The 12,274-nt window shown below is 39.3% G+C and overlaps 1 protein-coding gene across 4 annotated transcripts in view; it reads right to left on the bottom strand.

The window, feature by feature from the left end:
* The window catches only part of PRUNE2 (prune homolog 2 with BCH domain), a 132,985-nt gene that overhangs the window by 42,211 nt on the left and 78,500 nt on the right, over positions 1-12,274 (bottom strand). For all 4 annotated transcript variants that reach the window (XM_071732064.1, XM_071732060.1, XM_071732059.1 and 1 more), the window contains exons 8-9: positions 5,630-12,128; positions 4,402-5,185 (exon numbers count right to left, since the gene is read on the bottom strand). In XM_071732064.1, coding sequence (XP_071588165.1) covers positions 4,402-5,185; positions 5,630-12,128 — 7,283 coding nt within the window. The remainder of the gene's footprint in view (positions 1-4,401; positions 5,186-5,629; positions 12,129-12,274) is intronic.

Below are 12,274 nucleotides of genomic sequence, written 5' to 3'. Positions count from 1 at the left end.
ATGCAGACTGAATCCTTTACTAACCCTCATTCCACTACTAGGGGAACCTACTTCAGCAGTGTATGCAATCATGAACTTCAGTTTTGTCTAAACAAAGAATAATTGCAAATTCAGAAAGGGGTTGGAAGGCAGTTACCCAGCAAATGCCTCCATGACCTTTGGACTACAATTTAATTGTCTGCTGGTTGGGATGTCCCCATTATGTGTTTGAGTACAAACAGTGACTTTCTTTATTCTTCTGAAATACTGTGTTTGTGCCATACGTAAATATATGAAGGTAAAAATAAGGAACCTAACTCTATATCCTGGCAAGAGGTATATGAATCAACAGCCAGCAGGCCACAGGAAAAGCTTTCTTATGGGAAGCAAAAACTGCAATACAGAACCACCTGGGCTGAGGAGCCACTTCAAAGAACACTTAAACAGAAATTGGCATTACAGTTCAGAATAGAAACTTAATTGCATAAAGCAATAATAGTTGACAAAATAAAATGAGCAGAGAACATAATTCACATTCAGTGTAGAGCTATCCAGACACACCTTCAGATTAAGAGTGCCCAATTTTCTAATTGCAAGCAGGATTACTTAAGAGTTAAATAAGAAATAGACTATTAAGTCAAGGCAAACACTTCATTTAGTGAATAATCCAAGAAATTTTCTTGAGTCATATTTTTGACCTTTCAAGAAGTGCCGGAATTCAGACAGAAGGACTCTTCTGAGAGATGTGTATTAGCTAGCTAGACTGATTCAGCTGTACCAGCGCCTACTTTAAAGATGCAAATCTTTGGTGAACCATCAGGCCATCCAGAAACTGTATTGCAACAATAACAAGATAAAAATTTCGCATCACATTGTTTTAAACTTCATCATCCAAGAACAACAGGTTTAATTTCAGGTTTAAAAGCTGCACACTGAAGCATGTTCTAAGAAGGAACGTGAATTTTTAAACCTGTCAGTGAAATGAATTAGAAAGCATTTCTAATTACACATTTCTGCCACATCAGTTGCTGTTTATTCAGCTGTTTATTTAAGAGGCTTAATGAAACTGACATCTAATCTAGAAATAATTATTTAAGTATGCATTTTGTCCTTTCTACTGTATTTTTGTGTATGTTTTCTTTGGTTTCAAAGACATCAAGACTTCCATACTGTGCACACGCATAGGGGCATCTGCATGTGTCTCTGCTGTGCCCCAAAAAGCCTTAAGTCCACATCTAACTGGCCAATGACATAAGTTTATCACTGGTTTATTGAACACCAGCTGCCAAGCACAGGGCAAACTACTGGCCAAACAGCACCACAAAAGCAATCTCTACTAGATTTGAAATCCTTACACAAGGGTAACATTTTGATAACATTAATGTTGGAAAGAACTTCCATTAGATTTCAAACTTTGTCAACCTAAAAGTCAACATCAAAACATAAAAACAAAGTAGATTTTACTATTTCTATGCTTTCATAAAAATATGCCAATGAAGATGCTTCCTTATGTTTCTTTACTTCTCTGGGTATCAGTATCACTGATGTTGAGGACAGAGAGACTGAGACTGCTAATAAAAAACTTCTGAGTCAGTTAAGAAAAAATCTTAGCATGGAAACTATTGTGGAAGCATATAGTGACTATATATATATATGTATATATATATATTTATAGCTATGAATATAAATAAGGTTACTGTCTACTAAGAACTACCATACCATGCAGGATATACCATATTCCATTATGCATTTAAGTTTTCACTATAAACACTCTAGTATTAAGATGGTCCAATTTAGACTCTTACTGCTTCAAAGTTATCAAGTCCATTGTGCTGATTTATAAACAAAATATTTCAAATCAGACACCTATACTCCTTCTCTTTTACTCTCCTAGAACATTGTGGGCATGTATGCATGGAACATCAAATCCCAGGATTCTGCCTTCATGTAATTAATCGGTCGGACTTAAGCAGGGTCAGCATCTGGCTGGTTTTAATTTAAAATGCTTTATGGGAGACAGAGGAGTTGACAGCTGCTTTTTTCATATCAGATTTGCAAGCCTGCAACTAGCCAGCACCTTCAAACAACCCTTTCTTTTTCATGCCCAATTCACCATTTATTGTGAGCAGAGGTGCCAGGTAATTTTGGACCTAGAATTTTCACTAGAAATTACTTTTTTGCGAAAAAAACCCCGGTTTCTTCAATGATATTAGTTGGGTTTGAAGAACTCCCAGTGAAACCCTGCAAAGACTTTGGAGCAAGATGGCTTCCAGGGTGTGGGCTAGTTCTAAAGAGCAAACCACCTCAAAGTCAAAGACATTTAGTTTTCCTAGATCTGCAAATCCTAAGCCACCCTTCTACACAATAATGTGGATTCGAAACAGCTGCTCGGGGATTTTGGTTGTTTTACTTCTTCCAAATTTCTCTTTTTCAGGAAGTTCCAAAACTTCTACTTTTCTTTCTGGAATGGTGGTTAGGAATTTGTAGTACTCAAGGAACAAATATATGTGAACTGGCTCTACTTTTGGTAATTTCAAGGTCAAGTACTCAGCATGTGGTTTACTTTAGACAAGTACAGAACTGAGGAGTTCACATATTCTGCTAACCCTTCCTGAAACTTGACTTTCTTGAGGGTAGTAAATGCTAACCTGCATCAACAAAAGCTGCCACTGCCCTACCAAAACAGAGCTTCTCTCATCTCATATTCTTCTGAGTGCTGTCTGCCTCGTTAGATCAAAGCAATTTCAGCCAGGGGCAATGTGGGAGGGCAAATTATGTACTGCACATACTACTGAAAATCTTATCTGTCAAGAAAACCTAAGTTCTATACAATGCTTAAGTTTAAGCCTGCAAGTAACATAATTATATTCCAGAGTTTCTGAGGCTGGGGCTTGAGTTTAGGATGAAACAAACAAATATATATTAAAAACAGCTCAGCTATTACAGTGTCTGATCCCGTGGTAACAACACATGCTTTGAAAAATGTGTGACAATGTTTAGAGGGGAGATATTTTAACATCACGAGGAAGCTAAGTCACAGCTATTGAACCATTCATTCTTGAAAACTTAATAAAACGTGGTCTGTTTGAAGTGGGGAGGAAGGGCAGCAAAAGGCTGTGCTCTCCTGTCACAGGTGATTTGTACATGCTGTTATCAGGGTTATACCATCATGCTCATGCATGCTACCTCCAAAGGGAAAAAAAGCATACTACTAAAACTGCAAAATTGTTAGTGACAATTTTTAAAAAAATACAGTTTAAAGTAAACTAGAAGCCAATTAAAAAATCATAATAGAGGCTGTGAATGTCGCATGTGTTCTGGACTGAACTGACTCGTGCTTGGGAAAACTCTTGAAAAAAGTACAGTTCACACAGACAGTATGTTTGCACATTTCACACCACATATATTCTTTTGGATAAGCACTGTTTGAAAGGTGTAAAAAGTACAAAGCAGTTTCACCCCCTAGTTTTATTTGTGCTGGGAAGTTTCTTTTACTCCTTGCAAGAATTTAACTGCATAAACACAATTCCAGGTTCCTTTTTGTAAACCTGCAGCATGTCAGTGGCATATACCCAGGAGAAACAAGGTCACACTGCTACATTTGCATCTGTGGGGCTCCCCTAAAAGTCCTCTGCAGCAGTTACAACCTCTGGGTTATCAAAGAGCAGTCAACAAGAATAAGCACCCTATCCAAAATGCTACAGTAAATGAAGTCCAGAAAAGGGTCATCTCTCTCTCCATCTGGTGAAACAGTAGAGAGACAGCAGGCAGTACTAATGCAGCCAGCAAGCTGCACCTCCACCCAAAGGCAGCTGCATATAAACCCCCTCAATGTCCAGTACAGAGAGACAGATGAGAAATGCTGCTCTGACCTGACTACAACTTGGAAATAACCACCAAGACCATAATTTTTCATCATAATTTTCTATCTTCTATAAGCAGCACCTTTTTCTGACTCTGGGTCTCCACTTCCTCTTCTCTTCCCCCCAGCAGTTCTGCAGTAAGTAGAGACAGCACTTCACCTTGATCCCTCCATAATCTCACTATGGGCAGTGTGTCTCACTGGCAACATCATCAGTACCTGGCTTTGCATGTGTTTCCTGGCCACATCTGTTTCAGCTTTAAAGATAGGTTATGAAGTTTATGGGAGTTCGTAGGAGGAAGAGGGACTTACTCCTGCAAGAAGACAGCCTTACAAGTTTCCTACATTGCAGAACAATCCTAACTTGGCTCATATCGAGTAACCAAAACCCAAGACTTTTTAGAAAGGGAGAAAACTATCCTTAAATCATGTAAATAAATTACAATTAGTACTTCAAACTTGGAAGTCCTGTCATCTATTCATAATGTCATACACTTCAATAACATTGAGAACAATTGAGCAGAAAGCTCTCCGGAGGAAACAAGTCAGTTTTTCCTTACCCTGATTTTTGACTCAGTTCTCTTTCAGTGTTGAGAAGCACCATTTCCTCCTTGATTTCCTTTTCTGTTTCTATGTTATTTCTTAGTCTCTGCTGAGAATTTGCTTCCCATGAATGATCACCACCAACTGTTTTCAACACATTGGTTTCTGCAGTGCCCAAATTCTTGTCCTCAGCAGTTGCACTTTCTGAAGAAGAGTCCTCATGTTCAAAAGGTTTCTGAAGGGGAGTTTCTACCTGAAATTCTATCTGAGTGTCAAGAATCAATGCCTGTGCTTCAACAGTCGCAGGTTCTTCTCCAGAATTTCTTGAACCTGATTTTGGCACCTCAGACTTGGCAGAAGTTTCTTCAGGTGATTCGTCACTGGCTTCATTTTGGCCCAATATAATCCAGCCCTCATCTGGCCCACAGCTTTCCTGTGCTTGTCTTTCATCATCCAGTTTTTGGGGCACAAGAGAAGAACTTTTCTCTTCTAAGTGAACAGAGTCCCATTCAGTCCCAGAAACAGAGTAATCTTCCCTTTCATTTGTAATGGAGATTGGCTGAAAGGTATCCAAGGAGCCCTGTGAAAAGCCTCCAGGAGATTCTGTTTCTTCCACAGTATCTTTTGTTGAAGGTAACTTTTCTTCCTCAGTAACAAGGATGTAATCCATATCCAGTGAAGCTGGATCTTGGTGCACTTGCATCCTCACATCCTTCTTATCCTCTGTACTTCTCAGTTCAGAGCAGTCAGAGGAAATTCTCAGCTTATTCTGCCTACCAAGCACGGAGTCAGTGCCAGTGTCTAAAAAAACAGGCAAAAAGAAACTCCTTTTAGTTTTTTAATTACTATTTCAGTCTCCATTATTTCTTTAAATTAGCACAGAGACATAACCCTCTGCTCAGTTTGCTTTATTCTGTTAATGTGTACTGGAGTTTTATAACATCATCATTACTGTTAAGGATTATACATTAACAGTGCAATCATTCCCAAGGAACAAATCACTCAGTGTCCACATGCTAGGCCCTGTACAAAACAGAGAAATAATGTTTCTATTTCAATATTTAAAAGCTTTAAATCTGTCTAGAGAGGTGATGCTAGAGGCCTTCCCAAAGTACAGAGTTCTGTACATCAGGAAAACACACAAACTTCATATTTGACTGAAACCCTCAACATTATCAGTAATGCTACAGACATTTCCTTCTTTCTTTGTTCTATGAACTTGCTCTGGAAGGTAGGTTTTCTTACCATCAGGTGATCTTTTATCTCCACCTGGTGGTGAGTCGAGATCAGTTGTTTCTGCTTCAGATTTTCCCGTCGGAATTTTGGAAGCTCTCACAGTTACTTCAGCCTTGGAAAGTGAAGGTACTGATGTGTGATTTTCTTGAAGGCACGCTGTGGAGGTCTCAGGCACCTGATCTTTACTGCTGCAGTCTTTGGTCATGAAGATGTCTTCTGCAACTTCCGAAGGAGCTGAGAGTGGTAATGGTTTTCCCAGAGAAACAGCGTCACAGAATGGCTGCTGTGACAAGTGTTCATCCTGTGCACACTCGCTGCTGCCAGACAGCTCAGCATCAAAAGATACATAGGAGGGTGGGACACACAGCACTGGTGATTGGTCACTGGGTTTTTCCTTAAGCACAGGAACAGCATTTCCAATTACATCTTCAGATTCTTTTGCTGTGTTATCAACCATCTGATAAGTTGAATCACATTCATGGCCTTCATTACCACTAGGAAGAAAGGATTCAGGAAAGAATGTGGGTTCATCCTTTGATTCGCCTTCTGCTGCTTCACTGCCTACTATTCCCAGTATGTTCATTCCACTACATGGGCTCCCTGGGACATTAGTCACTGATACATTCCTGACATTATGTTCTACCCCTGTCTCAGATTCATCCACACACTCTTCAGACATGTCTAGCTGATCACCAGTTACTGCTTTATGGTCAATATCAGAATATTTTTCAGCTTCAGCCAAAGCACTACTTTCTTTTAAGCTTTGTTTTGACATGTCAGGTAGAGTGACATCTGTGGGAACCAAATGCATTTGAGCTGTATCAGTTGGTGTTCCTTGATGGCTTGCAGGAATTTCCTGGAAGGTATCTTTCAGTTCTAAAGACATCACTTCTAAAACTTCATTGGTAATTTCATCTGCCTCAACTACGTCAGAAACAAGTTTATTTTCTAGACCATGTTCTTCCAAAACCTGAAATTCAGGGGGCTCCTGATTATTAGAAGAGATTAACTGATACAATTCATCGGTCTTTTCTTGTCCATAATCCTGGGGACTACTGCTTTCAGACTGTATCTCCATCTTCTGCATTACTGACTGACATTTTGGATCAAAATCTACCTCTTTACTCATATTTGAACATGTCTGAATCAGCTGACTGCCTTCAGGCTCCACCCCAATCTGAGAAGAAGGAATCAAGGCATGTTTAGCTTCATATTCCTGGCACACATCAGGACTGCTTGATGCCTCTGAATTATTGTCTTGGTCACAGTGACTTAACAGATCAGGATTTTCACCATCTGATTTTAAAGTGACTATCTGCTCAGCATTAGTCCACAGGTCAGGTTCCACTGAAAACAGGTGATTATTTTCTCGTGCCTTATCCTGTAAGATATCTGGGATAAGTGCAGTTTGGGGAGCTAACACACTCCACCCTGGGCTTGACTTCTCTGCCATTTCAGGGAGCAAGTTTCCTGCACTGAAAGCCCCTGTCAGGGAGTTTTGCACTTCTAAACTTTCATAGGTGTCCTGCTGTTGTTCTTGAGGGATGAGATTTGCATTTCCCTCATTATCTTTTGGTGGATCCAATACAGTGATTTCTTGAGCTGATGTATTTGGCATACCTTGTTCCTCATCTGAAAAAGGATTCTGAGGAGTTGGATGATTTTCATCATTTGCAGGAAACAATTGCTCTTTCAAGTCCCTTTCATCTTTATCCAGTATGAAAGAATCAAGGTGTTTGAAGTCTACCACATCTTGAATTATTTGACTATCAGGAATATTCATAGGATGTACTAGCCTTTCATGTTCTCCACCTGCAGGCTGATTTCCATCATCACTTGCACTGGTGAAAAGTGTTTCTTGTAGTTCTTTATCTTGTGAAGGTGATTCCCAGGAGTCCTCCTTACCATTTGTTAACTGGTTTGTTTCAGAGTGACTTGAAACAGAATACTGAACTTCCGATTGCTTTTCCTCATCAGGTTGTGAATTCTGCCAGTCTGAATTGTCATCTGGAAAACCCAGTGTTGCCACTGTGGATTTTTGACCAGTTCTTAAATCAGCTTCCAATGACATACTCCACAAATCTACAGATTTTGAAGAACACTCTTCTTCATCACCAACAGCAAAAGTTGGTGTAGCATCTTCTTTCATTTGATAAAAACATGAGTCTTCTCTGCTACCTGGTTTTTCACTGAAAATTCTCACCTGAGCTTTTTTCTGAAGTGTTTCCAAGCTACCTAAATATTCAGAAGTCTCATTATACTTCATTATAGTCAAGTCTTCCTGCAATACTTTCCTTGATTTACTTGTTTCAGAATTTTCATTAGGGATGACAATCTGGAACTCCTCTCTCCCCTTAGTTTCTGTGTTTAAATTATCTCCTTTTGCTTCATGACTTGTTGCACTGGATTGAGGAAAATCCCCTCCAGTTTCAGATGCCTTGTGCTGTTTGTTTTCATATGTGGAATCTTCATTAATCACTTCTGGGCATGCCTCTGAATTCTCTGAATCTTCATTTATGTCAGGACTTGATAAAGAAGATACAGTATCATCATCATCATCTACATGGGCATTCCAAAAATCTAAGCTTCTAGGAACTTTGTTCTGTTCAGCACTTGTTTCAACTCCTTCAGATTCATTGCCCAATTCATTCCTTTTACAAGCATCTTCAAGATTTTTATTATTTTTAATATCCCACACACCCATAGATCTTTTGTGATGACTGGCAACTGGGAGGTCTCCCCACACATTCACAGATGCATCACTTAAATCAGGACTTGTTCCACTTGAGTGTACATAATCATTTATTGAATCACTCCACACATTATCTCCTTCCAAATAACTTTTGATCTGTATACTCTTTGAAATGCTACTTGTGGTGTTTGCCATTTCAAGGACTTCACTTGCTTCAGGACTTGTTCCAGGAGAGTGCAAATCTTCATATGGCTGTAAATTCCAAGTAGTTTGGGGAAAACTGTCATGAGGCACTACACATATTTCTTCAGAAATGTTATTAGCAAGTTCTAAATTTTCAAAATTTTCATTTTTCCCAGAACCTATTTCATGTGAAAACGAATTTCCCACCACAGACATATCTGTCATGTCAGGAACACTGACATATTCAGAAGGACTCTTCATAAACTCATCTGGGAAAGACTTTTCATGAGTTCTGTTCAGTTCTGAGCTATTTTTAAAAGATTCAGAATTACAAATGCCTGGATACTTAGGCAACATTTCATGTACGTCCTCTTTCACTTCTCCCAGCACTTCCTGTGGGTCATTCATCAAAGGAATTGATGTGGCTAGGAAACCAACACTCTTTCCAGAGTCATTCCAGGTGCCTGAGCTTCTCAACAGTTCAGAATAATTATCTTCAGGATCACCATTATCCTTATAAGAACTTTCAGAGATACTTTCCATCTCAGGACTTGTTGCATCCTTTGTCACTGTAGTCTCCTCTGCAGCTTCCTCAGAAAGCAGCTCTGATGTTTCACTATAATTGTAATTTTTTGGCCTGGAGTTTTTAACAGTTTTGTAATTTCTGCCTTCCTCAGAAGCACTTGAAGAAGATTCCACGTTATTCTGTGACAAGCCTTCCCTCTCCTCCTGACAAACTGGATTACTTCCATTGGAAAATGACTCACTCGTTGTAATCAGTGCTTCCAAACTAGCACTATTCCTGATTTTTTCTGGAGAGCTGGGAACTTGAGCCGCTGATCTATTTTCTTCTGAATCTGCATTACATGAAGATTCACTGTCCTCTTGAACTGGTTTATTACAAATGTCACTAATCATTTGCTGTCCACTTGTCTCATCTGTTCTCTTATATTCCTCTTTTCCTTCCTGAGAGATGGCAATGGCATCGTGCCAGCCTTCTTCACAACTCTGATCACTCTGTAGAGTCCATGAATTCAGATGCTGTACTGAATCCTCCTGATTGTTCAGCTTTTCACCAACATTAGCAGTGTTTTGTAAAGCACTCCTATCAGGCATCTCACTCCCTAAGTCACATATTTTCATATCCACACCATTCCCAGTGTCTGAAGTTGGCATACATATGTCTGTGTCTTCTGCAGTAACACTGCTCACTGTTTCTACATTTTTAGCTGCAGCTTGTCTAGCATTTAATTTGTTCTGTGGTGGTGATAAGTCATTCACTGTTTGATTGTATACTGGTGTTACTCTTCTGTTTTCAGATGTAGAAAAAATATTTTCACTAGTCTGTATCTCAGTTGAAAAGCCTTTATTAGCTGCTTGTTCTGAATTAAGGAAAGGTTTAGCAGTGGCAGAAAAATCAGTAATTTCAGAATATCTTTCTTTTAACTGGGTAACATTATTTAGAGGAGTGTTCCAGATGTTTGTGTTTCCAACACTTGTAAAAGGCATGTTGCTAGTAGATAAAGGTTCCTCATTTGGTTTCTCCAGTACTTTTGGTTCATCCAAATTCGGGCTTACCAATTTATCAGCAACTGCTTCTTCACCAAAATTTTTGTTCTCATTTTCTCTTTCATCTTCCACATATGTAGGTGATACATATGAATCGGATGTTGAATAATTGGTGTCTGGTGGAGAAACAACTAAATCTTCACCTGTATTTGATGAACTAAGGTTGGAGTGTTTATACAAGAAGGTGTCCTCCCATGGCACCACTACTGTTGCTTCTTTCCTAGTGTTTTTATCATACATATCCCAGGTGTCTATAGTTTCAAATTGTTTTGGTCTATGTTTAGGGTCACCAAATACACTTTTTTCTTCTGTTTCCAGGCTGGATTTATTTTGCATATTGTTGAAAATAGAATTTATATTTTCAGATTTTCCATATTCTTGTACTGAATAATATCTTTCTTTATCCCAGGCTTCTGGTGATACTTGAATAGGTGGACTTTTAGTGTCATTGTCCATAATGATTTCTGAGGAATCCAATAAATTAGTTTTTGTTATAGCCCATTCTCCAGGAATATCCATTGGGTTTTGTCCTCTATCCAGTACAGGCACGTTCCATACATTTTCCGACGATCCAGCAGTATCTCCTGCATCAAACTTCGCCCAGACTTTGTAAGATTCTCCAGCTACCTGACTACCTTTCTCTTCTCCACTACCCCACGCATCTGGCATCACAGATGTTTTCTGAGTGACCTTCCATGGGTCAGTAAAGCTCTCTGGTTCTTGCTTTGTCTCGTCTAACAAGGCAGCTTGCAAATGTGAATGCTCAATGTTTTTCTCTTGATTCTCATGGCTCCAATTGTCTTGTTTAAACTTAACATCCCACAGGCCTGCTCTCATGAATTCCATTTGCTTTGGCTGTTTTTGGAGAAACACAGAATCTGAGGCTCTTCTGTCAACATGTTCTCGTAGCAAGGGACTTTCCTTACAATCTTTCCATAAGACAGGGCTTTGAAATACAGATTCCTGCTCACTCGAACTCCATGTATCAGCATTTCTGGACTCTAGGTCAAAGCCATCCCACCAGCTTCCACATCTCACGCGAGACTGAGAATAACTTGTGCCATCTATTTCATTAATTTTTTTAATGACATCTTGTGGGAAAAATAAAGACTGCCCATTATCTAATGGTGAAGTTTCTACAAGACTGTTCATAGGAGTTGGTGGAATTCTTGAGTCAGCAGATTTTAACATTTCAGGTGAAGAAGACTCATCTGCCACTAAATCAATCAAACCTGAAGTTTTCTCACACATTTCTCCTAGGTTCTCATCAAATTCAGCTACATTGTCTCCGTTGGTTGTTGTCATAAGTAAGTCAGATGAATAATTTGCTGCATCACTTTCCAGCAGGTTTGCTTCATCAAGTTCTTTCTGTACAGTGAGATGCTGTCCTTCTGATGAGTCACTATTAAGGAAATAGTCATCTGCTGGGGAACAATCCACAGAATGAGAAGATGACTCAGATGGAGCTGTAACTGCAGGTGCTAGATCAAAATTGAAAAGATCAAAGTTATCACTATTGTCTCTAGACTGAGGGTTTTGTTCTTCAGCTATTGCTCCTTCAGGAATAGGGCTACAGGAATCAAAACCAGGCAGAAGACTGTGATGGGAAGCAGCACCTTCTGTAACAGGGCTATCATCACTAAGGAAAACAGAACTCTCCTTGGAAGACCGGCTGCTTCTAATGGTAGCCAAGCCACTGTCTGGACTCACAAGGTCTACATTAACATCAACATGGGCTTGGATGGATCCATTTAGATCTTGAGGATTTTCTATAAAATTAGCAGAATTGGACTGTGGTTCTACATCGGAACCATATAACTCCATAATACCAGAAGATCCCTGTGAAAGTGGAGCGCTCCCAGCAACAGCTTCAGTAGAGGAAGTTCTGCTGTTGGATACCATTTCTGGTTGTCTTCTATTTATAACTTCCTTAACTAGAAGAAAAATTTGATCACAGGTCACCAACGAATTTTCTTGATGATAAATGAGAATTTGGTCACATCCACATTCTAGAGGATCCAGCTCCAAACAAGGATTCTGACATTCTTCTAGTTCACAGCAGATCTGTTGAAAAATAGATGTTTCAGAAGATACTGCAATCATGGGCATAAAGGCACATATTGATGACTTGACTGTGTAACACATCCATACCTATTTTTTCTATTAATATATTTCACAGAATGCTAGGGGTTAGAAGGGACCTCGAGAGA

The sequence above is a fragment of the Heliangelus exortis genome, chromosome Z, assembly GCF_036169615.1.
Source record: "Heliangelus exortis chromosome Z, bHelExo1.hap1, whole genome shotgun sequence".
Lineage (NCBI taxonomy): Eukaryota > Metazoa > Chordata > Aves > Apodiformes > Trochilidae > Heliangelus > Heliangelus exortis.
Note: the sequence above shows the minus strand (reverse complement) of the source record. Positions and strands in the feature narration are given on the sequence as shown.